At 51.4% G+C, this 27881-nt stretch overlaps 1 protein-coding gene across 1 annotated transcript in view; it reads right to left on the bottom strand.

Moving 5' to 3' along the window:
• Tgfbi (transforming growth factor, beta-induced, 68kDa) overlaps positions 1 to 27881 on the bottom strand; it is a 32268-nt gene that overhangs the window by 2160 nt on the left and 2227 nt on the right. Inside the window, exons 2-16 of the mRNA XM_013016001.1 lie at positions 27023 to 27143; positions 26759 to 26816; positions 23029 to 23127; positions 15475 to 15539; positions 13680 to 13840; positions 13346 to 13510; positions 12665 to 12811; positions 10754 to 10895; positions 7757 to 7969; positions 6929 to 7066; positions 6194 to 6339; positions 5130 to 5266; positions 4219 to 4349; positions 1699 to 1823; positions 412 to 514 (exon numbers count right to left, since the gene is read on the bottom strand). Coding sequence (XP_012871455.1) covers positions 412 to 514; positions 1699 to 1823; positions 4219 to 4349; positions 5130 to 5266; positions 6194 to 6339; positions 6929 to 7066; positions 7757 to 7969; positions 10754 to 10895; positions 12665 to 12811; positions 13346 to 13510; positions 13680 to 13840; positions 15475 to 15539; positions 23029 to 23127; positions 26759 to 26816; positions 27023 to 27143 — 1951 coding nt within the window. The remainder of the gene's footprint in view (positions 1 to 411; positions 515 to 1698; positions 1824 to 4218; positions 4350 to 5129; positions 5267 to 6193; positions 6340 to 6928; positions 7067 to 7756; positions 7970 to 10753; positions 10896 to 12664; positions 12812 to 13345; positions 13511 to 13679; positions 13841 to 15474; positions 15540 to 23028; positions 23128 to 26758; positions 26817 to 27022; positions 27144 to 27881) is intronic.

The raw sequence follows: 27881 nt of genomic DNA, 5'->3' as shown, positions 1-27881 counted from the left end.
GCCAGGCCTAGAGCTTGAACTCAAGGCCTGGGTGCTGTCCTTGAGCTTTGGTGCTCAAGGCTAGAGCTGGATTACTTAAGCCACAGCTTTACTTCTGACTTTTTGGCCATTCATTGGAGATAAAGTCTCACAGACTTTCCAGTCTGGGCTGGTTTTGAACCGTAATCCTCAGATCTCAGCCTCCTCCTGAGTAGCTAGGATGACAGGTGTGAGCCACCAACACCGAGGGTGTACTCTTTGAAGACACCAATTCACATTTCCATCAGCTGCACTGTGGGAGGGTCATGGTTTCACCTTATCCTGACCTTTGCGTAGGACAGTTTTTCTACTAAGCACAGGCTACCACATGAAGAGAAGGCCCAGATTCCAAGTCTCGGGGATGACATAATTTGTGTGTGGGGGGGGTCTCACCTGGAGGTTGCAGAATGCTGTTGATGGCGTAGACCACGCCATTTGTGGCCATGATGTCGATTTCAGCAACTGGCTCTTTATTGACATGCACGACATTGTTCCTCTGGGAGAAACAGAGATGATGATTAGGAAATGCACAACAGACTTATTTTATCCATGTAACTGCTGAGGACAGACTCAGTTCCCAGGTCCTGGGGATTATGGTCTGGGGAGAGACATAGTCTCTGTCCTCTGCAGACCTTCCTTCCCTTGTAAGGTGCTGATCCCCATGGAGTGTAGAGCAAAGGAGGGTGAGTATTGTTGTCTCTGATCAGAAGTGGAGACAGAGATCTGAGGGGCACAGTGTGCCCCCCACCTTTTAAGCTGGGACTAGAAGCTGAGCTTTCAGATCTGCACAAAAGGCTCTTTCTACTTTTCCAAGATGCCTGGCTTAGGAGTCCCTGAGGGGAGGTCTCCCTAGGAGAATCGAACGCAAGCCTTGCTAAACTATTTGTGTGTCGGAGACAGGTAGGACCCCAACATCTGACACGAGGTGCGACGAGGAGATCATCAGAAGATAAATCTCTCCCCAGGCCTCCCTCCCTCCATCCCAACAGGTTTTACCCAGGCTCCCAAGAAAAAAAAAAAAAGAGGGATCCAGGGAGGCTCGAAATCAGGAGAGAGGAGCAGGGGTCTCCAACCAGCTATATCCGTGAGTGTCCATCCCCAGGGAGACCAGTGGCCTCCTCTGAGGGAGCTTCTCAGAACTGGGCTGGTTCTCTCTCTCTCTCTCTCTCTCTCTCTCTCTCTCTCTCTCTCTCTGGCTCTCTCTTTTGAGGTGGGGATGTGCTGGGCACCATGCCAAGGTAGAATGGCATCAGCCACTTGCAGAGCGAGGTAAGCTCGCAGAGCGGGAATGAGAGCCCAGGGCACCTCTGAGGATGGTCTGGCTCAAGGCAGCACCTCATTGAGCCCCTGCATGTGGGGGACTGGAGCGGAGATTGGCTCGGGGGGGGCTGATCGCTCAAGAGGGAGACACATATGCCATTCACTGCCTGCCCTCTCCTAATGGGCCTCTCCCACATGCCAAGTCTGATGCTTTATGCCCTTGCAACTCTGGAAGTTCTTGCATCTAGTTGCAATCTGGCTTGATTTTCCTGAAGAGCTCCCCCCCCTTTCTTTTTCTTTCCCTTCTTTCTGGGGACAAGCTGCCCTCTTGCAGTCAGGATGTATCTCAAAGGTGGTATGTCCCACGCCAGGCCCCGTGGTGGTCCGTAACCAGATGTTTGGCTCTGCCGGCACACTCACCGAGCTGACTTCCAGCTTGTCTCCTTGGAGAGACTTCAGCCTCACCAGGGCCCCGATGCCCCCGCTCACCAGGATTTCATCGCCGACGTGGTATTTCAGGAGGTTGGCAAGTTCCTTAGCGTTCCCTGCAGGGTCGGGGGAAGGAGAGGCAGACTGAATCTCGAGATGGCTCACTGGCAAGGCAGAGGGCCCAGGGGAGAAAGTACAAAGTGGCTGACTCAAAGGTGGAAAAGTCCATGCGCTTAAGTCCAAGCGCTCAGTGAGCACCTACTGTGTACTCAGCCCTGAGCCGACCACCATCTGCCTACAGGTCGGCAGACACAAGGCGCATGACTGGAGCCCAGGATTGGCCCTGCGTGGCTGAGTTAAGCAGAGTTTCCCGGCCGCTGAGGAGTTAATCCATATTCCTCTGTGAGCAGGACTTGTGTTTCCATGAGCTAAATATTTGCCAGGGAAACGCCAGGGACCTTTCCAGCCACGCCATCTGGGATGCTTCATCATCGGCGTGGCTGGGTCCTGTTGGTCATAACACAGTCGTGAAATATTTACACATTCTGCCCTCCGATGCATCTTCCACCGGAGAGGGCCATTTCCTGAAGGGGGATTTGGAAGAGGCAACAGCTGTGCTCCAGAGGAGCCACAGAGCCGATGAGGTCAGGGCTGAGGTTGGGGGGGAGGGAATTCCCTCCCTGGTACCTCTGCTCAGTGCTGAACTTCACGGCATTCTTTCCAGCTCACATCAGTTTCCCCCCTACGGCTGGGGAAAGCATCCGATTGCTCATAAAGGTACACACAGGCCTTTCCCGAGTTTGGCGTGGGAAGCGGGGCCTAATGCTGCCAACTGCCCCTCTCTGATCCTCCCTGATCGGCCCGTCTCCTAGCCAACGGTGGTGGTGGTTCATTTCCCCAGGGCTCCTTCCTGGATGTCTGAAAACTTTCTCCGGAGTTCACTTGATTACTGATGAACTCATTCCAGTGCCAGGGGACAGAGTCAGGGGTACCAAGCGATTTCCAAACATCCACAAATGGCGAGGTTCCCCTCCCACACACAAAAGTACTGCCTGGATATGGAGAAGACAAGGTAGCCCCGGGGATGCTGGCTGGGGAGGCGGGGGGGCATCCTTCTTTCTAGAAGTCTGACTTGGGGTGAGGCCTGGTGTTTGAGACACTTTCTCCCTCCCCCTCTTCCACTCCCACACAACTGAAAACGAGAGGAATCTGAGCAGGCTCGGGCCACCTGGGGAAGAATAGTTCATTCCTGCAGGGCCAAGAGGGGATGGAAAGTTTGTTTTCAGAGTGAATTTCCCCCCCTCTTCTCCGGAAAAAGACGTCAGCGTCACAGACACCGGCATTCAATGAATAATAAAGCAAATTTAAACAGGACACAAATTCAGCTCAGAACTGGCAGCAACCTGAGCCTTCTATTCTCCTAAAAGAAGGGAGGTATAAACAATATGTATCCCCAGGTTTGGCTAAGGTCCTTTCTTGGTCCTTTTTACCTTCCTCAGACTCATCTTTTGCCAGGAGAGGGGAAGTGTCTCTTGTGGAAATGCATCTTTGTCACCCACTGCCCTCAGCCCCCAGCCCATCTCAATGCCATTATATATATAATAATAATAATAATTATTATTATTATTATTTTGTGGGTCATGGGGCTTGAACCCTGGGCCTAGGCGCCGTCCCTTAGCTTTTCACTCCAGGCTAGTACTCTACTACTTGAGTCACACCCTCCACTTCTGGCTTCTTTTGGTGGCTAACTGGACGTAAGCCAATCATGGGCTTTCTTCCCTAGGCTGGCTTTGAAACGGGGATCCTCAGATCTCAGCCTCCTGAGGAGCAAGGGAGGAGCTATCGGAGTTCCTGGAAGGTTTAGCCATTTGCCAGGGCTCACTCACCTGGTAAATGCCAGAGCCAGGGTTCGAACTGCTTCCAGGGAAAGCAGGTACCCAAGCATGTGAGCACACATTTTCCCAGGCCCATGACTAAAAGTTCTTGGGAACTTGGATTTGCTCCCGAGGGACATTTCATGCAGGTAAGCATTTTTCCTGCTCCCCAAGGGGGAAGGCAGGCCTCAGTGACCAGGCTGGTGGTTTTTCATCTACTTGGGACCCTGACCTCTACGAATTGCAACATCTAGGTCTCTCTGCCCTCCTGGAATCGGCCAATGGGAGGAGACCCAGGCCCAGGCCCAGGCATTGGCCTAAGGGAGGCTGGGCTTCCCATTGGCTGATTGCTGAGGTGCTCAGCAGCCCTCACAGGATATAAAAGGCTCTGGTAACTTTCTGAGCCCTTTGTCCAAGTTCTGCCTGGTTCTTGCCCTCACTCCTGCCGCCCCTTCTTTCCACTGCTGTCAGCCCCCGGGATGTCTTCTTAGCTCTCTGCCAGTCCCTTAAGTCATTCCCACCCTTCTACAAATGATCTCATCATTAAATTCCTCCAGTTAACCCCTTTGGGTAGATGACTTTGGAAAAAAGGAAAAAAATAGGAATGTGTTACTTAAAGCATTTTTTTTTTTTTTACCCAAGAGTTTGTTCAGGTCTTCCGGCGGCATGGCTTGGAAGGCTTCGTTGGTTGGAGCAAAGACTGTGTACACCCCTTCCCGGTTGAGGGTCTCGGTCAAGCCTGCAGATTGAATGGCAGCCACCAACATGCTGTGAACACACAGGAGAAGAAATGTCACCTGCTGGGAGAAGGCACACTCCCCGCCCCCCCCCCTCCTTCTTCTTCAGCTCCCTCCCAGGCAAAGGAGGGAATCAGTCCACCTGTCATCTCCACCCTACCCAGGTTATATACACATCACACTCAAGATGAGTGGCCCGAAGTCAGAGCCCAGAGGTAGTGGGAGGAAGAAATGTCAGAGCTACGGCCAACTCAAGAGACTGGCTGGCTCCGGGATTGAGTTCTGGGGAGGACATGCCGGCAGGCGGCTGAAGTCACTCCACATGACAGCATCCACGGGAGGCGAGCAAGAGAGTCGGGAACAGAAAGAACAGGATGGGAAGGCGAACTAACACCGGAGCCACAGTTCCGTAGGAGTAGATTCTGCACAGAGACTGGGAGACTCACCCCAGGTTTCAAAGCCACCTGCTCCCAGCAAATTGGGGATTTTCTAGCGAAAGAGTAATGTTTTCTTGGGCCGTCATAATAAAAATGCCCTCTCCCCCTTTATTCTCTCTTCCCTTGTGTCCCATTACAGGAAGATGACACTCCCAGGAGGAAGCCTGCTTCCCAGCCCAAGGTTTCAAGGTGACCTTCATTTTCTCCCTGTCCCAAGCCTGGAAACATCATTAGCATTAGGAAAACCCTCAGCACAGGGTCAACTCTGTAGTCTAGGCTGGCCTTGATCTTCCAAAGCAGGCAGGAATCTTGACACACAGTCCACAGACTTCTCTACTTGGCAGAAGCCCCACCCTGGGAGAGAGATTGGTTACCTAAAGCGATTGTCCCCCTTCAGGACGTCCATGACCGTCCCCATGGGAGGGGTCAGCATGCGGTCTATGGTGAACAAGGTCCCATAGCGCCCCCTCTTGTCGTGGGCGGCAATGCAGCTGTTCTCGATGCATAGGCTCTGCACGGAAGAGAGACAGAGAGAGGTTGGTTCAGGGCTGTGTTGATGACATCGCTCCCAAGACTGGTGAGTGTGTGTATTACAGTACATCATGAAGCCCGGGCCACCATGATGTATTATTCTCAGGACAGAAAACCATTTTAAACCTTTCCTCAAGGAAAGGAGAATCCAATTAAGACCCATATTGAGGAAGTCTATTGATAACGATCAATGACCGAAGCCATTGATTTTTTTTCCCCGGCAGAATAGATGAAAAACTAAATGGAGTTGGTTGATCTCAGGCCTGAACAAGGTTGCGTTGAGCTTCCTGGTAGATATCACAAGGTAGATTGGGAGAAAAGGAAAGGTAATCTTTTTGGAATAAAGAGGGGGCTGTAATTCTGTCAGGGGGCTAGAAGGACAGAAAACCTCCATCCCTCCTCCAGACTTACTTCCTAACTATGCAGACATGAGTGGGGTTTATACTAAGGATACCCACAAAAGGATATTCCCTAACCCTTCTGCAAAATCTCATTTAGTAAGAAATTACTTCTTCATTAGATTATGTAAGTCCTTGATTAAGAAGGACTTTAAAATTTTTTTATTATATTATTTAAAACTTTTTTTTATTAATAAAACTTCTAAAGCTAGGCACCAGCGGCTCACACCTGTCATCCTAGCTGCTCAGAAGGCTGAAATCTGAGGATCAGCATTCGAAGCCATCCTGGGCAGGAAAGCCAGTGAGATTCTTATCTCCAATGAACCACCAGAAAACCGTAAGTGGCACTGTGGCTCAAAGTGGTAAAGTGCGCTGAGAGATAGCACCCAGGCCCTGAGTTCAAGCCCCATGGCCGACCAAAGCAAAGCAAAACAAAACAACAAAAAGCCAACGTCTACTTCTTAAGAGTTGAACCAAAGAAAGAGCATGACTGAAGATGCAGCACTCACATTACGATAAACAAACACTCTCAATTTCTTGCCACCCAATGTGTCCAGAGTCTGTCCATGGTATAAGTATTTGGAGGCCAGTTGGTCTTTTACTATGTGGTTCAGAAGCAAATTCTTCATGTGGGCATCAATGCTAGGGGCTCCATCTGTAAGACAAGAGGTAGTTAAGGGCCAGAGTGATTGGCTTCCCGGGTAGAGAGAATGATGAGGGACAAAGATGGTGAAAAGCTGTCCTTCCTTGAGTTTGGAAATGGAGACTGAGAAAGTGAGTTGGAATGCTAATATTTCTGAACATCTCACATCTTCTGCAGAAAACAAAACAAAACAAAACAGCATAGGTGTAGGGCCCTTGGAGTTTCACCGTAAGAGGAAAGGCATGCATACAATTTGGCTCCTTCCCTTCCTTGCCCGTAGCTGCGGCCTAGCGGGTCTTCCCAGACTGCATATTGAGACTTGACCTTGCAAACAGAAAGAGCAAAGGATGCTCAGCTCTCCTGGCAGATGCAAAGCCTTGCATTCCTAGGCAGAGATTCCTCCAATGCATTCTTGGCTCTTGCAAAACCAAACAAAGATTAAGTCTGAAGTTTCTGCCGGGGTCACATCTAGCTGAGTTAGTTGAAAAGCCTGCCATCCATGGTCTATGGCAGAGCAGAAGAGTTTCACAGAGGTGGCTGATGGGGGGGGGGGTGTGGAGGGTGGAGGTAATGAATCAGTAGGGTGCTTTCCCCACATTACCTTTGAATACAGAATTCAACGGGGCCAGAAGGGTCAACCGCTCATTTCCAGAGAGATGCGTGCTCAGGCCAGCTTGCCTGAGAAGGTCAACGGTTGTGGACACGTCTGATTCTGCTGCCAACTCAAACAGGGTCTTGGCTGCCGAAGGAGTTCAAAAGCGAACAGTGTTGTTTGCGCTCATCATCTGCGCACCCCGTGGCATGGAACTCGGCAGCAGGAGCAACATCTTGTGAGTCAACAAACCCTCTAACCACTGCAGGGACCCAGCGGGGTTTGTGTCAGCCTAGCCACTGGAGAAATGAGGGGAGCGCAGGGCTGGCTGCGGGCAGAGCCATCCCGGAAGAGGCCGGGGTGGCTCCAGGCAAGGCCGCATTGCTTGTGGGGTGACTGAGAAGCCTTCAAGGCCAGTGACCGCTCCCAGCCGAAGAGTGTTGCTTTTCCCTGTGAGATCCCTTCTCTCCTGGGTCATATGGAAGCTGAGTCAAAGTCCATCCAGTCGACCTCTCTGGGTCAGTGACTGGGATGGTTTGGACACTATGGCGGGAAGGAATGCTCTTGGGTCAGGAAACAAGCTTTGTGCTCAGCTACCAAAGGCAGATCTAAAAGGGCTCTGGGGACCTTCAGTGACTCACGGGGCTTCCTCAAGTATCTCCTCAATCTGCCATATGCCCTCCAGGAGTTTTCTGGCTGGGGGTTGTAAAGTGGGTCCAGGCAGGGAAATCCCCTGAATGAATCCGTGAGTCCCCCGCTTCCTCTATCCCCCCTACAACCTGGTCACCAAGGGATGGCAGAAGGGATGGGAGGCCGGGCCTTAAGGCCTGGCTTTACCTGAATCTGGGATGAGCAGCTCATCGATGAAGTGGATCACGCCATTGGTGGCCAGGATGTCTTTGTTGGAGATGATGTCCTTCCCGTTGATGGTCAGCCTGTCTCCGCTGCAGCCCACTTCCAGGGTGGTGCCCTCCAGGGTCTCCATGGACAGCCCCGCTACAATGGCTTCGGCACACATGGCGGACTTCAGAATATGGTTGTTCAGGAGGTCTGAGGGGAGGGGTAGAGCAGGACCCAGGTCAAGTGAGAGAGAGCCCAGTCAGGCCTGATCATTTGGATCCATCTCCAAATGAGGCTGGATGATGCCCAGATCCTTTTCTTCTCCAGCTTGCTACGCTCTAAAACCAGAGCTGGGGCTCTGCCGTCAGCCTGCCTGAGCTCAAATCCCATGGCTACCTGGCCAACCACCCAGCTTCCTTGAGCCTCATCTTCTTCATTAGAGCAGATGACAGCAGCGTTCGTCTTCTAGACCTGATGTGTGAAGCACTCTGCATGTAGCCTGACCAAAGAGTAAATGTCCAAAGCTATGTCAGCCATTGGCTGTGAGCTCTGGACTGTATGCCCAATTCTCTTATTCAGGACTTCAGGGAGAAAAGAAAACAACTCAAGTGAGCTTACTCCTCTAAATCAACTGACCTTGTTAAAACAGGTAAAATGTGGCAGGAGAAGATGAAAACTGTACTGAAGGACAGTTATGAAATATTTGTTTAATTTGGCCAGGTTTTGTTCATTTTTACCCAAGGATCTACTAGCTGCCACCTCGAGTCTGGAGACCGGGAGTGATGGGAAATAAGATACGTGGCTTTTTTTTTTTTTTTTCCAATCCCATCCACTGTACCTGTAAATAATAAATACAGCTGCATGGCTACATGTCCAGATGCTATATTTGGGGGAGAGGCTGGAGAGAGGGTTCCCTGAAAAGGCTCTTACAGGCTTATGCACAGATGAAGCCCCAAGGAGGGGGGAGGAAGGCATGCCCCCCACCCCCACCCCAGGCTGGGCAGGGTCTCCAAGGCCCCTCTGTCTTATATGCTTACCACAGAGGCGAGTTTTCATCTGTCCCTAAAGTGTAGGAACCAAAACTGCGCTGTCACGGGCAGGAGGAAGCAGAGGCCCGCACTGGGCTGCTTAAAACTGGCTTTGGAAGTCAGTGGTTACCTGATCCAGCCAGACAGAAAGACAGAATGGCAGGAGTCTATGGGTGGGGCTAGGAGTAGAGCTCAACCGGGACTGTACCTGCCTTTCGAGCAAGTGGCCCTGGGCTCAAGCTCTAGTACAGTGAATCAAAACCAAACCCAGCCCTAAGGAAATGACGCTTTGGGGGCAGTTCTGATTCTCAGAGAAGGAAACCTAAGCCGCGGGGTGAGATCGGGTGCAGGTGATCTGTGGGTAGAGCTGGGACCAGAAGCCACACTTCCAAGGAAACGCATACCAGGCCCCAGCTGCTACCTGCCTGCCAGTCGGCCTAGAAATAACAGGAGACTGTCAACAGTGGATCCACACCCCTCTTTCTTCCAGCAAAAGCTACAGCACCCCCGCAGAGGGACCTCACTTTGAGCATTACCAGTTATCGAGGAGGATAAAACCAATATGCAAAAGACCTAAATTAGGGGCTGGGAAGGTGGCTCAGTGGTAGAGCGCTTGCCTTGCATGCCTGAGGCCCTGGGTTCGATTCCTCAGCACCACATAAGCAAAAAGAAAAAAGCCAGAAGTGGCGCTGTGGCTCAAGTGGTAGAGCGCTAGCTTTGAGCTGAAGAGCTGAGGGACAGCGCCCAGGCCCAGAGTTCAGGCCCCATGACCGGACCCAAAAAAAAAAAAAGACCTAAATTAGGGGTTGTTTTTCCTACTTCTGCTTTAGAATAAGAAGATCTGATATCTGCACATGTGCTGTGTACAGAAGATGTTTTTTTTAATGGGTGCTTATAGTTCAGACTTGGAATATCCCCCAGAGCCTGGCTGCTCTATGGGGAGATTGTGAAAACCTTAAAAAGTAGGGGTGCCCTTTAAGAGGATTTGGGATCCAGGTGTCTCTTCCTTCCCTCAGACACTCCCCCCCTCTTCCCCCCCCCCTGCTAGCTTTGGGATGACTTTGGGTGAACAGTCCTAAAGCAACAGGGCCAAGTGACCATAGACTGAAACTTCCAAAACTGAACCACAGCAAAGCAAACCTTTTGGCTTTATAAGCTGACCTTCCTGGTTATTGGATACAGTAACAGAAAACTGACTAATGCAATGGGAACATGGCTCTAAAAAAAAAGACTCCAAGTGTGTTAAGATAGATGCATTTACAGCTTACTTCCTCTAGGAAGCCTGGAGCTCCACCCCCCAACCCCAGGCTATATGCCCCCTCTCCCCCATCCACCCACCCCAGCCCTCACTCCTACTTATACTCACTAGATTACATCCCAACAACCTGCTCCGGTTTGCTACCCTCTAGGCTTTCATTCCTAGAAGGCACAGAGGGAACTGTATCCAATACCAGTTCCTGGCATGGAACAGACAGGCACCAGAGTCACTTGGACGCAGAACAGATCCCATCTGTGCTTTCAGAAATAGGCCCTTTCCCATCCCTGTCTGGCTAGAATGTTTTAAATTTATAGGGTGTCTGAAAGGCATTAGGCATCTGACGTAGACCATGCCAGGGCGGGTTTAAATAGATTCAAGAGAAATGAAGACATCCCTGGATTGTATTTGGTAGGGAGGGAAGAGTGTGACTGGGGGGTACACAGGGAACTTGGGGCCTCCTCTCCTCTCCAGGGGTCTCCGGCCTTGTCAAGACAACTTAGTGCTCAAGGTCCTTTGGAGGTCATGGAGTTGAAAGTGGCCTGGCCCTCTCCCCATCTTCTACGCTTGGTCCTCCCATCCTTCCATCCCCTCGCTTAAAGGGGAACTGGCAACGGGTTTATTTATTTATTTTTTAACTATAACGCTGGCCTACCCATGAAGCTCCTGTCCAGACTTCAAGGGTGGACGCAGGGGGCGTTGGTTGCTCACCTCTCAGGGCCTCTGGGTCGCCCAGGATCCGGTTGAGCGTCTCGGCAGGGATCTTCTCAAAGGCCTCGTTGGTGGGGGCCAAGAGCGTGAACTGACCTTCGCCCTCCAGCACGGTGTTGAGCCCTGACGCAGCCACAGCAGCCTAGGAGGATGAGGGGGGGATGGAGGGCTCCCCAAAGGGTCTGGCTTCTCCTAGACCCTGGCCAGTCCTCCCTCCGAGAGGGAGAGAGAAAGTGGGTTGCCGCGGCCTGGTCTTGCTCTGCACTCCAGCCACAATGGCCATCTCTCTCGGGCATTTGATAAGCACGCCGTCTTCCTCTCTACCTCCACGTCTTCGCCCCTACCATTCCCTCTGCCTTCCCCTCTTTCACTTCTATTCCTCTGGGAGACAACGAGGCATCTCCTCTCTGGCCTGTGGGCCCCAGTCTGCCTGGTGTTGATGCTTTAGCTGTCCTTCTGGTAACTGCAATCTCAATTACCTAAGGGAACTCCAGGTAGAGCGGTCACTCGACCCCCTCCCTGCAGAGCAGCCAGGATGATCCTCTAACAGCTGGCGGCTACTCTCAGGATGGACAGGACCTCCTCCGCACATCAGGCAGGCCTTGAAGGACGCGGCCAGGCCACTCCTTTCTGCCTGCCTTGCGCTCTTCCCTGTGGTCCACAGACCTCCTCCTTACTGCACCGGTCTCTGATCTCCCCTCCGGCCCTTCCTGCCTGGCTACGACCCTGCCCCAGTGCTGTGTGGAACAGGTCCGTTCTCATCCTTCGGCATGTCTTTCCTGGCCAGCCATCTCTCTCCTGCAACTTTTGCTCGCCGTTGACATTGCTGACTGCACAACACTTTTTATCACCACCCGTGGCTTTTGGGTTTATGTCTGTATCTTATTTGTCGCCCCAGGGATAACTACAAGGAAAAAGCGTGTCTTGCTTGCTCACGCAGTGCTCTCGCACAGAAAACAATCTCCAGGAAGGAGCAGGTGCTTCCTAAGCATGTGTTAGAAGCAGCAAAGATGGGCATTAGGAAGTGGCAAAGGGTTAGGGAAGGAAAAACCTAAATAGTACGGGGAGGTTACTCAATAGGACCAGCTGTGGTTAATCAAAATATGTGCCACTGACTCCGAGGTCACATTATCTCCTTCACAGAATCCCCCTCCCCCATCCTCTGAGTGACCCCCAAAGTGAAGACAGAGAAGAAGAGCTTACAGATCCTTTGGGGTCCTCCAGAGTCTGTTAAGAGCTATCCCCCTACTTGCTGAGGCCCATGGATACCAGCCGGCCTCCGTGTGTTTGACTCTGTGTTGGAGATCTCCAGGGAGGGGTCGCCCCATTCCCACTTGTGTCCTTTGTGGTTAGGACATGTTCCTCGAATCAGGGCAAAACCCCTGACAGGGCAGCCTGCGTTCACTTCCTCCTCCCATGCATCGGCTGCCAAGAGCAACGCCCCACTCACCCCTCTGGGGTGTAAGGCAGAGGCCTGGGCTGGGCGGGGGGTGGGGAGGAACAGTAAGTATTCTTATGCCTCTAAAGCAGTCCAGGAAGCCAGTCCCAGGAGTCAGATCCCCAGACTCCCAAGTTCACACTGCACCTCTCTGCTTGGTTGGGGAACCAAGGACTTTAGAGGAGCAAGGGCATGCAACTCCACCTGGGAAACAGATCTGGAAGAGAGAGGTCTTCCTTCAACCTCACAGTGCAGGCCCAGGGCTCAGAGGACCACAGGCCACAAACTCTGCATTTTCCCAGAGGAGCCAAAGAAAAGAAATCTTTATGGAAGAGAGGACAGACAGGCGTTTCGCAGGACAGGTGGAGGCGAGCACCGATGAGTGTTTCCCTGCATGAAGGGAAACTTCTCCTACAGAAGCAATCTAGCCAGGCCCCTCTGCGGAAGCCGTGCGTCCCCGGCCCGGGCCTCACCCGCAGTGTCTCAAAGGTGTCCTCGATCTCGATGATCTGCTGGATGTTGTTGGTGACGGTGGAGATGACCTTGTCGATGAGGTGCACCACACCGTTGGTGGCGTGGTGGTCGGCCTTCAGCAGCCGGGCACAGTTGACGGTCACAATCTGCCCAGAAGAGAAGTGGGAGAGAACAGTTATCTGAGTGCTGGTGTCTCAACGCCTACCATCCTAGCAACTCAGGAGGCTGAGGTCTGAGGATCATGGTCCAAAGCCAGCCAGGGAAGGAGTGTCTTTGAGACTCTTATCTCCAATGAACTACCACCACCAAAAAAAAAAAAAAGAGCCAGAAGTAGAGGTGTGGCTCAGATGGGACAGAAGGCCAACCTTGAGTGAAAAAGCGCAGGGAGACAGGTACCCAGGCCCTGAGTCCAAGCCCCAGAATGCGCGGTTCACACAAGAGAGTCTGGAAGCTTCCCTGTGCCCAGGAGGAGAAAACAATGCTCTCATAGTCACTACCAGAATGTAGGCTCCACCTGCTAGGGGACAGGAAGATCCCGGGAGAAGGCAGCCCGGGAGACCAGGCATGGTCCACAGCTTGTCACACTGTAGGACAGATCCCAGAAAGCATCCCCACCCTAACGGGCCGGGAGTGGGGACAGAGGCCAGGGCTGTGGGATGGGGGGGAGGGGTTGTCCTCACTCCATTGGGGTAGTGGTGGATCTGGATGTTGGAGTTCTGGTACATGGAGGTGAGCGACATGCCGTGCTTCAGCTCGTCGGTCAGCACGCGCCTGTCCACCATGTGGTAGCGGAGGGCGTTGAGCAGTTCGATGTTGACGTTGCTCACCAGGGAGTCCAGCACTTCCTAGAAGGAAGGACAGTGTGATAATGGCTGGGGGGGGAGGGGATGGGTCCTGGCTCCCCTGGGAAACATGGTCCCTAAGCCCCCAAGGCGGGGGTGGGAGGGAGGGTGTCTACAACTCTTCTCGCCCTTTAATGGGAGGGCAGGGCGGAGGGAGGGAGGGTCATCTTACCGCAGGCAGGGAAGCCCAGGCTTCATTACTAGGAGCGAAGATGGTGAAGCTGCCCGGCCCCTCGATCTCAGGCCTCAGCTTTTCCGTGCGGTCTGTGTACAGCTGTGTGGTGGTGGAGCCCACAACTCCCAGGGTCTCGTAAAGGTTGGAGAGTGGAAGGGCTACGTAAGCAGAGGCAAGGGAAAGAATTGGCCTGGGTTGGGGGGGGGTGTGTGTGTGGGAGTCCCATGCTACTCAGACACACCTGCTCTCTCTTTAGGTGAAGAAGAACCAGCAGTGAGTCCCTGAAGCTGGGGTGCCTAACACTGTGGCTGCCAAGTGTCTTAGAAATTGACTCAGTAGACTGGGCGCCAGTGGCTCACGCCTGTCATCCTAGCTACTCAGGAGGCTCAGATCTGAGGATCGAGGTTCAAAGCCAGCCCAGGCAGGAAAGTCCATGAGACTCTGATCTCCCATGAGCCACCAGAAAACCAGAAGTGGTGCTGTGGCTCAAGTGGTAGAGCACTCACCTTGAGCTGAAGAGCTGAGGGACAGTGCCCAGGCCCTGAGTTCAAGACCCAGGACAGACCAAAAAAAAAGAAATTGACTCAGTAAGTCAAATGCTGCCCTATGTGGATCCAGCTAATTGATCATTTCTAATCACTCTACCACAGCAGAGCAAAGCTTTTGTTTGCAGGCATTAAGATAATACAGGCAAGAATGTACACCAGGAACAGACATCTTCATCACCAACTAGTCTTACTAGTTGCAATAAACAACTAATGCCTTCATAGCTTACACACAATGGAGCTATGTATCTGTGAGGTACATCATGCATTTGTAGGTCACAAAACGTGTCTTTTTTACAAGGTGTCCTCAAGTTGAGAGAGGCCTTCTCAGACGGTGAGTCTAGCGTTCATTTCTACTCAGTGCACAACATGTAAAAATTGAACTATGTGCTGGGCGCTGATGGCTCACATCTATCATCCTAGCTACTCAGGAGGCTGAGATCTGAGGATTGAGGTTCAAAGCCAGCCCAGGCAGGAAAGTCCATGAGACTCTGATCTCCCATGAACCACCAGAAAACGGGAAGTGGTGCTGAGGCTCAAGTGGTAGAGCACTCGCCTTGAGTTGAAGAGCTCAGGGACAGCGCCCAGGCCCAGAGTTCAGGCCCCATGACCAAACAACAGCAACAAAAAAATTGAACTGTGTGACTTGAAGGGAGGGGTGGGGGAGGGGGAAAGGGAAGAACGATGGGAGGGGGTGATACTGACCATGACCCACTGTCCTGGTTTCATGGCTTACGGAATTGTAACCTCTTTGTACAACCACTTCATGATAAAAACTGAAGAGGATCTGAAACCTGGCTCCCAGAGCTCGAATTCCTCTACAGGCCAGTCTCCGAGTCCCCTGCTTACCCTCTGACTCGAGTCATTAATATCAGGACCCCACCCATGGCACCCACAACAACGGTACCCTCCTTGTGACTTTGTAAGTGTGACGCTGTCTTCAGCCTAGAGCAAGGCTGAGCTCGAGGCCATTTGCAGGTTCCTTCTTTGCCACATTCTGATGGGCCAGCCTCCGATGCAGTGGGAGGAGGAGGCATTTGGGGGGCCATGGGGGATTCGGTCCCATCGGCTTTTTGAGGGGTCTGCTCAGGAGACATAAGGTTTCCTCCATGCCCTCGTGGACCCAGAGGCCCACTCGCTCCTCATTCTGTGGACCTCCATTCAGATCCGGCTGCCTTCTCAGTGTTTAGCCCTCTCCTGTACCTCGCCCCTCCAGTCCACCCACAGGCAAAGCCCAGTTCACTCACCTGCTGGACAGCCTTTCTCTCCTGGGACTTTTTCATATCCAGGACAGCACTCGTAGCTGATGACTCTGTAATCAGAAACACACACCTGTCAGGGACTCCTTCACTCTTCCTGGTGTCCGTGGGCCCTCTCCAGGCAGAATCCTCCGGTGTAATGTTCTCCTCTGGGGACCTCAGTTGGTAGAGATCATGACGGTGCCTCTCCTTCACAAAGAGCTTGTTGCTCTTCCTCGGCCTGGTAGACTGTTCCTGATGGCTGGCCGCATGCAGAAAGCCAATCGGGAAGCCAGACTCCAGTGATACACTCAGTGATGCGAGCAGAAAACATAACTCATCTAGAAATGGACCTTCAGTACAATGCCAGGGAACTCTGATATTGGCATTCTGGAAAGGGAGAGGTGAAGTTCTAGCTCTGAGCCTGACACATCCCCAGCCAATGAGTCTCAGTGTCTTCAACGGTAAGGTGTAGGTGTGTGTGTGTGTGTGTGTGTGTGTGTGTGTGTGTGTTAGGGTCATGAGGTTAAATCTCTTGTGCTCTTCCAATTCTGATTTAACAACCCAAAGGGCAGGATACAGACTGAATTTTCCTCAATCTTCACAACCCAGCTTTAAAATTAGAATAAAACAAAGCGCGTGTCCTGAAGGTACTTGCTTTTCTACTTATTTAATTAAAATGTTTTTTTTTAATCAGTCAAAACACTTTTTTTTTTTTAACGGATAGACACTGGTGGCTCATCTCTATAATCCTAGCTTCTTAGGAGGCTAAGATCTGGAGGATTATGATTTCAAGCCAGCCTGGGTAGAAAAGTACAAGAGACTCCACCTCCAAGATAAACAACACAAGAGTCAGCATGGCTCAGGTGGTAGAGCACCAGCCAAGCAAAGAAGCAGAGATTTTGGTTTCTTATGGTTTCACATTAAGTTCCCCAACCACCCATCTCCTTCCGCCATCCCACCATCTTTCCAGAAAGCAACCAGTTGGCAACGTTCTCCACACTTGGATAACCAGCAGGGCACAGTTTAAATCTTTGAAGTCATTTGTGGGGAAAGCTCAAAACTTTCCCTTCCCCTTGCTCGGATAAGCCCACCTTGGGGGGCACGGCCACCATCTATATGGAGGTCGAAAAGCATAGCTTCTGCACACTCCACACATTGTGGGCGTCCCAAAGTCGGAGAATTTCACTGCGAGAAAGGGGGAGCTCTGAAAAAATCTCCCTCTAATATCGACTTGACGTCAAATCTTCGCATTCTGCAGTATGAGCGCAGTCTAGACCTGCTAAGGTCTAGCGCCAAATGCAAAACATGTCTATCTTCCTTTCCCTTCCTCCCCTCCCTCCTCCTCCTCTCCTCGCTCCCTCCCTTCTCTCCTTCCCTGCCTTTTTTTTTTTTTCTGGTTAATCTGAGATGGACTCTCACGCTTTTCTGTGGCTTCAAACCACAATCTTCCAGATCTCAGTCTCCTAAGTAGCTAGGATTACAGGCGTAAGTCACTAGGGTAGGCACAGATAGATCCTCTGGGACCGGAGAACTCAGGCTTGCATTGTGGCTTTGTGTGGCGCCAGACTTGTGCATGCAGGCAGGTGGACGGCACCTACAGCCTTCTCACAGCGGAGACTCAGCCTTCGAGGCTGCACACAGCCTCCCAGGGCTCTATCCGGGCTCGCCTTGTGCCAGGGAGCTTTCTCCTAATCTTCACGCTCTGTCAGCATCTCCTTCCCCTGCCTTCCCACTGCCCAGCCAGACATCTCTGTAATTTCTAAGAACCAGAGGGTCAGCCATGTCCTCTGTGGGAGCAGAGAAGCCCAGTGGGTCCTAAAGCCAGGAGCCTCTCTGCTCCCGGTATCCTGACAGGACCAGACCTTCTCCAAACCAGATTGCTTGGCCCCAGAGAAGCAGAAACTATAATATTAGGGAGAACCTTGATCAGAATGTCCTACATGGGCTGTCTGGATGGAAGTCTGTCCCACCTACTCAGTGTTTACTGTGCCTCGCTCAGTGCTCTCTCTGGTCCTGAGGAGAACAAGACTCATGAACCCCCCGTCAGCCCAGGGGCTGGATTTCATGCCATCTCTCTCTGGGATAGATGCAGAACAGGCTGAAAAGCATGAGGCACCTACAATCCCCTGCAGTTCTTAGATATCCCTGCGCAGGAAGGACCACTGTACTGGCAGCTAGACATCATCTCATCAGGCAAAGCTGCTCTGATTAAAGGCCTCTGCCCCCCCCCCCCCGCCAGCTTCTCCTTTGCTAGCAAGCAAAAACACCAAGTCAGAAATAAATACACTCTCGAAGACAATGAGCTACTGTTCCCGCTTCTTGGGGGCCGAAGAACAGCTCAAGGGAGAAAAGCAAGGAGAAGGTGCCTGATTTCAAAGGGCACCAGAAAAGAAAGGGGGCAGAAATCTGGCGGCAGCCCCAAGTCTCCGTGTAGGGATATTAGCTTCCCTCCCACCTCACTTCCCACCTATTTTCCGTGAAGTTAATGCAAAGCTAAAGCAATCGCGTGTCTTCCAGAGTTTGCTGTGCAGGTTTGGCCCCAGTTCTGGCTGTTTTAAGTGCTTGGGGATTAACTAGACTGTGGAAGATGATGAAGCAAGGAGCCGAGAAGCCAGTCTCCCGTGACGGAAGGCAAATGCGTCAGTGTGCCCTGCTTTCTGAGAGCTGCCACAGAACAAAGGCAGAGCAAATCGCGTCTAGACACGGGCACGGCCAGCAGACTTTGTGGCACAGAGGGGTTCGTTTCTCCACTGGACCTTTCCCAACACAGCTGAGCTGGTCTTTGAGGCCCCAGACAGGGGGAGGCAGGTGGGAATCAGTCTCTAGAAGACTGTCCATCAGCAAAGGCTTCTTGCCACTGTGGTATCTATCCATCAGCTCAGACAGGGCTGAGGAAGGACATTTTCTTGAGAAAGGGTGGTTGAGTGTTTCCAGGGCATATTGCCCTGTGCACATTGGGGTGGCCACAGACCAGTGCATGACGAGTTTAAGCAAGATGTCTAGGTTTCCAGGGCCTCTGCCTTCCTAGATGCAAACAGGCCAATGACTGCCTTGAATTAAACCCACAAAAACGATCGTGAGGACTGGAGAAGCTTACAAAGGCGAAGCACTTGTCAGCTGCTCAGTGCTCGGCTGTCCAGCTCCTTCTCAAACAAATGTATTATGTCAGAAGTTGGTCTCCCTAGGCTAAAATCTTCTGAGGTTGTGTTCCTCCTAGAAACAATTTATTGCAGGAGCACACCACTCCTTGCTTTTTTCCAACTTCCAGAGGCCACTGCACTCTTTGGCTTGTAGTCACATCCACCTTTACTAGCATACCTGGTCCGACTTTTCCCATGCGGCCTCCAACCTACAAGGATTCTCACGATTACACGGGCCTCACCAAATAATTCGGGATAATCTGCTCTCAAGATTCCTAACCACAAAGTCCCCGTTTCCACCACGTAAGGGAACATTTACGGGCTTGGAGATTGGGAATGCGGACGGCTATGGGGAACGCTTTGCTTTAGTCAGAGCGTTTGGGTACATCCTCAACAGAACAAAATTCCATGTTAGCTAAACACCCTTTTCATTTACAGAACCTTCACCACTTCTCAGGGAGGTTGAGTGTATACCTAATCTCTGTTAGCTTTGAACTGATTATTCTGAGGTAATGGGGGGGGGGGGCATGGGTCCTAGGTGGTTGCACAGACAATATGAAACAGAAAAAGAGCCAGGCACCAATGGCTCACACCTGTCATCCTGGCTCCTCAAGAGGCTGAGAGCTAAGGATCGCAGTTCAAAGCCAGCCTGGAGACTCTTATACGTGAGACTCTTATCTCCAATAAACCACTCAGAAAGAGAAAACAGGAAGTGGCGCTGTGGCTCAAGTGGTAGAGCGCTCACCTTGAGCTGAAAAGCTGAGGGACGGCGCCCAGGCCCAGTGTTCAAGCCCCACGACCGACCAAAAAGACTAATAAAAGAAACAGAAAAGGGGCTAGCGCAGGTCTACGGATGGTTTAGATGGCCTCTTTTTCTTCCTGGAACCAAGATTATGGGATGTAGAAAAGGGAGGAAGAGGATGACACCTCTTTAGCTTCTTATCAGATCTCTCTGAATGCCCTGACCAGAATGACTTCTGGGAAAACAGATCTGCAGACTGATGGAAAATCGCCCGGGCTGGTTTCAGCTGAAGTTCAGTCTCTGACTAGGAACCTAGTGCTCAGGAAGTGTCACTCTTTCGCCCCTGGGCAAAGCCACACTTGCTTCTAGAAAAAACCAAACAAAGAATGTGTCCTTCCTGCCAGCCAGCTGCTCTTGGCTCCAGGGAACAACTTCTGTACTTGTGAAATTCTACAGCTCCTGATATAATTTCAAGGCATGGGGAAGGATTCCTGCACCCCTGACCTGCTGGCACTCCCTGATGCTTGAACGATGTCTGAGGGCCTAGCATGACGGTGACATCTCTGTGATGTCACCCCGGTCTAACTTCTCATCCCCTCAGGCTCATCCAAAAGAGGACCGTGGAAAAGCAGCCAGACTTCCTGACCACAGTTTCCCCGCACCTCCTCACCAGTCCCCACATGTCAAAAACAAAAAACAAAAACAAAAAATGATGGCTACCAATCGAGCCAGGCCCCCAAAATCACCAGAGGAATGCTCTCTGCCCCCCATGAACCTTCTGTGCTCTTTAGCATCTGAAATAAAAGCTAACGAATGATTTAAAAAAAGAAAAATCAACCGATAATAAAAATTCACTCAGTCACTAAACAGGGGTCCACCGGTGGTGATTCCATTCACATGTCGCGCTTTGGTGCTTTGGTCCCAAGCACTCCGTTCTCAGATCTCTACAGAGATGCAGAAGAGCTGAGGACAGAGCTGAGTCACAGGGCTGGGAAGGTGGCTCAGTGGTAGAATGCCTGCCTAGCATGCACGAAGCCCCGGGTTCGATTCCTCAGTACCACATACACAGAAAAAGCCAGAAGTGGCACTGTGGCTCAAGAGGTAGAGAGCTAGCCTTGAGCAAAAGAAGCTCAGGGACAGTGGCCAGGCCCTGAGTTCAAGCCCCAGGACTGGCAAAAAAAAAAAAAAAGCCCTCTGTCCATGCTGGCTGGCTCCTCCACCACCACTACCACTGGGCTTGCATTTCCTAATCTTTACCAGAAAGTCACTCTTCCCTGGATGACATCACCTGTACCCGTCACACACCTCATTCTGGCTACAGGGTAACCCCAGTACAGGCTGTCAGGGATCAGGTCCCCCTGTACCAGAACCACACAAAGCTATCCTTAGCGCTTGGGGAATAACCAAGCTGAGTTCTCCCCTTGTCTTCTCCGGAGTTCTTTCCCACATCAGTACCACCTTCCTGAAGTGGCACAAGATGTTCCAGGAAGGGCCTCTCTTGTCCTGAATGTTTGTTTGTTTTTTAAATCAACTCAAGTTTTCCTATCCTCATTTCCTCTTTTTTTTTTTTTGAAGCTGCCCCCAAACAGTTGGATATGAATATCTTTTTTTTTTCTTTTGGCTTTGTGAGACCAGGTAGATAGGCTGGACTGGGTTATTGTTATTATTTTAATGTTTAAAATTGCTATGATACAGGGAGATGGACAGAGGGGTTACAGTTACATAAGTCAGATAAAGAGCAGATTTCTCTCTGTGTGGGGGGGGTAGGTGTGGTTGTGGGGTTCTGAACTCTTCAGCTCAAAGTGAGCGCTCTACCACTGGAGCCACGGTGCCACTTCCAGTTTTCTGGTGGTTCCTTAGAGATAAGAGTCTCATGGACTTTCCTTGCTGGGGTGGGCTGTGAACCGTGATCCTCAGATCTCAGCCTCCTGAGTAGCTAGGATGACAGGCGTGAGCCACCGGTGCCCAGCCAGAGTATATTTCTTTTTTTTTTGGATAATGTCACCCCTTCCCTGGGACTGGGTTATGAATAGGTCTTGTCTCACTCAACTCTTACGTCTTACTCCCTAACAACATGTCCATCCCTGTCTTCCTTTGCCTGGTGCTAGATGATGCTGCTGGCCCTCCCTGTTCTCAAAGCCAAACCCACACCAGAGGAAAGGCCTCGATCACCGGGGTGCTCTGTGGTTTGTGCTTGTCTTGGCACACATGGAGCAAGAAACCAGCAGCAAGAGCCACGGAGCCAGTGTGACTCATAAACCAGCCACAGTGACAGCTGGGACTATAGAGAAATGTCACCAAGCTCCTGTTCACTCTTGGGGCCGGTGTCCCAAAACAAGACACAGCATGGCAGGTGTGCCCTGAAGCCAGCTGACCATTACAGGTGGGTGGGGCCTATTTTTAAAGAAGCCTGACCTGACCAAAAAAAAAAAAAAAAAGGAGGTGTTCTTTGAAATGTGGGCGCTGAGATCCTGATGAGCTGTTCACTTGGCAGTAGCCCTTTGGTGGCCTTCCAGGAAGCAATTATGTGAATCCTGCTTTGTGTTTAATGAAGTAATTAATTGTTTGAGGAGATAATGCATGTACATAAAGGAAGCGATGGGTAATTACTGAACGTGTAATTATTTTTTAACCTGGGCGTCATGGAAAAGATGCGTGGTAATGGAATCTGCATAATCCTATTCAAAAGAGCAAAAATTATTGCTTTTGTTTTTGTTTTTGTTTTTTGCTAAATCCCAGAAGGTATGTTCTAGCTCCCATAGCTGGGGGCTCTCCCTGAAGTGATCCTGTTGCTAGAGTACTGTTGCCACTGGGGTACAGGCTGGGTGAAGTTCAGCTCCCTTTTTAAAAAGCCCCCAGAAGCCCCACAAGAGCCACCTTGGTTCACATCTTCTATTTGTGTGGTCCCATTCCGGGGTAACAGTAGCAGCTAGCATTTACTGAGCAGGTACTATGTGCTGGGTCTCGTATTTATTCTCTCATGTACTAAATTATTTCAGTGACACACCAAGACTGGGCCTGCTGTGTCTCCAATTTCACAAACGAAGTAACTAGGGATTTTAAAAGATAAAACCTTCCTCTGTAAGTGGCAAAGCCAGGTTATGGGTCCGAGGCAATGTCCTGGAATGCTCTGCTGTCTTTTTTTTTTTTTTTTACAGGTGTTTATTATCTTGGATTTGTAATGGGAGTAGTTACCTCTTTAAGGTAAATTTACCAACAAGCTTTCTTTCCCAGAGAAGTGTTGGTGGTTTGTCCTTTAAATAGTCAAACTCAAGAGAAACACACACACACACACACACACACACACACACACACACACAGAGCTTTATGCTTCTGGGAATGTAAATCATATTTGCAATCTGATTTTTGTTTGTTTGTTTGCTTGCCAGTCCTGGGGCTTGAACCCCGAGCCTGGGCGCTGACCCTTAGTTCTTTGGCTCAAAGCTAGCTCTCTACCACTTGAGCCACAGCGCTCCTTCCGACTTTTTCCGTGTATGTGGTACTGAGGAATTGAACCCCGGGCTTCACAAATGCTAGGCAGACACTCTACCACTAAGCTACCTTCCCAGCCCAATTTGAAACCTTTTTAAAAGATGCGAAATCAAATCATTCCTCCCCCCCCCCCCGCCCACCCCACCTTGGTAGGCTGGTTGGTCTTGGATGGTTCCAGATACTCACGTTGATTTCCCACAGATTTTCCTTTGGTACCACTGTTTGCAGTTAGTGAAGTACTTCTTGTTGGTGCCAATGAGTTTCTGCACAGCGCACACATTGGGTCTGCAAACGAAAGCAACGGTGTTAGGTAGGTCGCGTGTCACCCACCTTGATGTCATCAGAACTGTCTGGAGAGGAGGAGAGGCAGCATTTCAACTTCAGCTCCAGAGGGTAGAGTGTGGGGTGCCATCTACTTAGTCTCCATCAGAGCTCCCCCTCAAATACGAAATCACTCAAGTCTGTCTTACACATTGATATAATTTCATGTAAGTATCCTTCTTAGGCATATAGGTTGTAGTTATGTGTATGTGGTTTGTTTTGTTTTGTTTTTTTTGTTTTTTTTTGGCTTGAACTCTGGGCCTGGGTGCTGTCCCTAAGCTGCTTTTGCTCAAGGCTCTACCACCTTGAGCCACAGCGCCACTTCCGGCTTTTTCTGTGTTACGTGGTACTGAGGAATCAAACCCAGGGCTTCATGCACGCTAGACAAACCCTCTACCGCCAGGCCACCTTCCCAGCCCTAGGCATCTTAAAGAAATTCTAGATTGCACATCCCGGACTGGGAAAATTTAGCAAAATCTAAGTGGTTGGTTTGTGAAGCAAAGAAGCTTTGAGAGACGACCTAGCCTCCTTCCTGCCATCTGTATACTCCAGTCTGAGCAGCCCAAACATGGCACCCCAGTGTGCGTCTCAGGGCCTGTCCTAGAGGAGAGGAGGCCACAGCTCCTCCCTCGCAGCTCCACGCCCAGACGCGCTCTGCGTGCCTAGACCAGCTGCTGCCCGGCTCCCCATGAGTGTCCACCCTCCGCTCCAGGGCGCACAGCCAGCAACTGTCAGGGCCCTAACACCGGTGCCTTCCCATTTAACTGTTGGTTATCCTTAGACTCCCCCAGCTTCAACTCCATTCTCTGAGGAGTACTCCTGTTTGCATCCTGTGGCCTGGGAGGCAGCCTTGGTTTGATGCTGGGACCCCAAAGAGGTGGCTGTCTCCTTTTCTCTATCCCCCAAAGAACCCAGAGGGCAGAGTTCTGCTTATGCTGGGGGCTGGCATTCTGTGGTTGTGGGTGGGGGGAGGTAGGGGGGAGTCTGGCATCCTAGTAGGTGTAGGGGCTTGGAATGAACTTGTGGAAAATACTGCTCCATGACTACCTGACTCAAAAAGACCCTCAGTGATGGCAGAAAAGGAAAGGGCGAATGTTCTCAGCGTCTGGCCAGAAGCCTTCAGAGCCTCAGGATTTCATGTGGCATGTTTTATTCAGTTGTACCCTCTACTCTCCAGAATGGTGCTCAGGTCGGATCATGGCAGGACCTTTATCAGGAGCTCCTGGAGCTGTGAGGGGATTTCCGGTCATCGGACAGGAATCGTTAAGTCAGAGAAGGCAAAAACAAAAACAAATCCCACCAACCGAGCAGGATGTGGTGGCACCCTATCTGTCATCTTGCTACTTTTGGTAGGCAGAGGCAGGAGGATCTCAAGGTTGAAGCCAGCCTGGGCAAAGTGAGTGAGAACCTAACTCAAAAATAAAATATGAACAAAATACCGGGGGCTTGGATCAAGTGGTAGAGGGCTTGTTTAACGTAATCCAGGGCCTGGGTTCAATTCCCAACACTGTAGGGGGTGGGACAAAAAAAAACCCCAACAAAATAAAATAGCAAGTAATGGCTTTTGCAAGACCCCTGTGCTCAGAGAACTCCAGGTAGCATCCAAAAGACGGACTATTTCTTCATTATCAAAGCCTTGGTTCCTTTTAAAAAGCAATCCATAGATAACCTTTGGATGCCATAGGCTTTTCCAGATAGACACCAATTTTTCAGTGATGTCCTTCTCCTACCCCCCATCTTGTGGGTACACTGGTCATTTCCCAAAACTTCAATCAGGTTCCTAGGAAAGGTGAGTGGGCTGAGAGGTACAAAGCATGTTTGGGAATGGACAGAAAAACCCGAGGGTGGCCAGATGCTGGTGGCTCACGCCTGTCATCCTAGTTACTCAGGAGGCTGAGATCTGAGGATCGTGGTTCGAAGCCAGCTGGGGCAGGAAAGTCTGTGAGACTTCTCTCCAATAAACTACTCTGAAAAAGTCAGACATGAAGCTGTGACTCAAGTGTTGGCCTTGAGCAAAAGTAGCTCAGGGACAGCGCCCAGGCCCTGAGTTCAAGTCCCAGACTGGTGTGCACACACGCACACACACACACACACACACACACACATACACACACACACACACACACCAGCAGATCCCAGCAGATTGCTAAACACGGGACTTCTCTATTTGCTGCCTAGGAATTTGCCAGTGAGTTCCTAAACAACCCCTGAAGAATTCCTGTCAGCCACACTCCAGCCCAGAGTCCTACGCATGTACAACCCAGGAAAGAGCTTCTCTCTGACCAGGCAGGACAGATTTCCTGCCCGTGAATTCCCTGCCATTTCTGTGTGGTGCTCTTGAGTGCCGTTTCTATCATTCCTATCCTCTGTGACAGGAGCAGAGGCTGGGGGGCTGGGGTAAGGGGGCAGTCAGGATCCCCTCCCTCACCCACCAGGGGTGTGGGTGGTGACCTATGCACACAAGAAGTCTATGCCGAAGGGTAATCAAAGTAAACCTTCCACTTCACGCATAATGGCCTTACTGTTCGTCTTGGACCAGAAAACCAAGTGCTTGCAGAAGTTCGGTCCGGTGTTTGGTTGTTAGTATTCCATGGTGTGGTTTCATTTTTACTTCTCTTTCGGTTCTAATTTTTTTTTTTCCCCTTCCCTATAGCCACAGAAATACAGCTGGGAGCCAAGAGGCTGCATGGCAGTTCTAACTTCCCACCAGCTTCCTATTTGTGCACAGCCACGAAGCCGCAGGTTCACCCTCTATACAACGGGCACAGGACAACAGATCCCCCTGTGCTGTGGGAGGAGGGAACACAGTTGTGGTGGGGGGGAGTGGGGGGGTCCAGGACTGCTGGCGGGCAAGGCCCAGCCATCATTTTTCTCCCTCACCCATTTAGAGGGAATGTGAGGGCTTAAACTAGCATTGACACTTCAGCTCTCACTATGTATAAAGAGCTGGAGCTCGAACAAGGTTGTGCATCTGCATGGTGCACCACGCCCATGTGTGCGAGGCCAGCCTGCCTCGTGGCATTTGGAGGGACAGTTAGATCAGAGTAAATGCAACTGGGCCTGTAACTGTTTTGGCAAGGCTGGAGTGCATGACTGCGTACCCCCCTTCCCGATGCTTTTCATTTGCCATGTGGTTCAAGGCCCACTAAGAAAAAAAAAAAAACCATCTTACCATTGAGCGACGTGCCCACACCTTTTTATTTTGAGACAGTGTCTTGCCCAGACTGGCTTTGAACTTGTTAGCCTCTGCCTCAGCTTCCAGAGTACTGGGATTACAAGCGTGAGGCACCATGCCCGACTCTGAAACTTCTTAATCATTCTGTTTATCACAGCTTACTACAGTTTTGGTTCTTTCTTCCACCCCCCCCCTCTTTTTTTTTTTAACCAGCTGCTCTGCAAGAAGTTTATCAAGATGATCAGCCAGCAGGAATATGAGGAGCAGTGGATCTAATATCTGACGCTCATAATTTTTGTGTGTGTGTGTAAAGGCTCTTAAAATAAAAGCTCTATTTTTTCCAGCTGGTCAGTGCGTCTCTGGGCTCCGCCTGAGACCCCAATCTTGGCGCCACCCCTCACTACTTTGATCACCCTTCACCGTTGGAAATGCACAGATTCCATTCTTGTGACAGGGCTGCAGGCGGGCATACCCACTCCTGACTTAAGAGGCAAGAGGAACAGAAACCTCTCAGGCACGCCTACACAGTGTGCAAGTGAGCTGAGGGACGGAGAGGGAGCTGGTGTCCCCCTTTTGACTCTGAGATCTCCTATCCCCTGCACGGTCCCTCTGTGCACAACAGGCAAGTCGAAGATGATTCCTTTACTTCCTAAAGCCGGCCCCCCCCCCCGCCCCCGGGGATACCCCTAGGGAGTTCCTCCTTCCAGAAGAAGGCGGAGCGGGTGACAGCAGCATGGCCTGACTTGATTTCATTCTGCAGGGTAGCCAGCCTGGCACCCAGCAGCTCAGGCAATGCCCTGAACACCTACAAGGCCAAAGGAGACTGAAAAGTCACCAGCAGTAGAAAAGCAAGGTAATAAACGGCTCCCCCCGCCCCCCCCCCTAAAAAATGGAGAGCCTGTTCCCATGCCCATCAGCTCTGTGACCCTCAACACTGTGTTTGGATCTCAGGACACACCTGCCCAGCCTTGGGGGTGGGCACTCGGCGTGGGCTGTGAATGCCAGGTCCCACCATGCTACCAGATGCTATCACTCACAGCTCTACCGAGAGGCTGGCTAAGCTGGGGGCTGCAGCACAGCCTGGCTAGGAGGGGTAGACAGACGGACAGATGGACGGGTCCTTTGCCTGGAGGAACAGTGAGTGTCCACCTCTGGGCTCTGGTCTGTCCCCACTATGGAAGCCCAGGGCAACTTGGAGACCGCCCCCCTTCGCCTCTCCCCCCCAAAACTAGCTGTGCTTGGAAACACGCTCCAAGCCTGGCATCCAGGGCCTACCACAGGAGGGTGGGAGAGTCCTGCATCCTCCGGGGACTCAGTTTCCCCCATCTGTACAAGGCCTATGCATTCTCCCCCCTCCCCACACACCCCCAGGGGGAGAGGGGACCAGGCTGCACCCTGGGTGCGTGCAGGGCATGGCCAGGTGCGCGGGGGGGTGGGGGGGACGGGACGCTGTCAGCGGGTGTGGCCAGGTGTGGGTGCCCCCAGCACCCCCCTGCCCCCCAGCATCCCCCTGCCCCCAGCACCCTCTGCCCCCCAGCACCTT

The sequence above is a fragment of the Dipodomys ordii genome, unplaced genomic scaffold (genome assembly GCF_000151885.1).
Source record: "Dipodomys ordii isolate 6190 unplaced genomic scaffold, Dord_2.0 Scaffold29, whole genome shotgun sequence".
Lineage (NCBI taxonomy): Eukaryota > Metazoa > Chordata > Mammalia > Rodentia > Heteromyidae > Dipodomys > Dipodomys ordii.
This window is presented reverse-complemented; position numbering and strand designations above follow the sequence as displayed.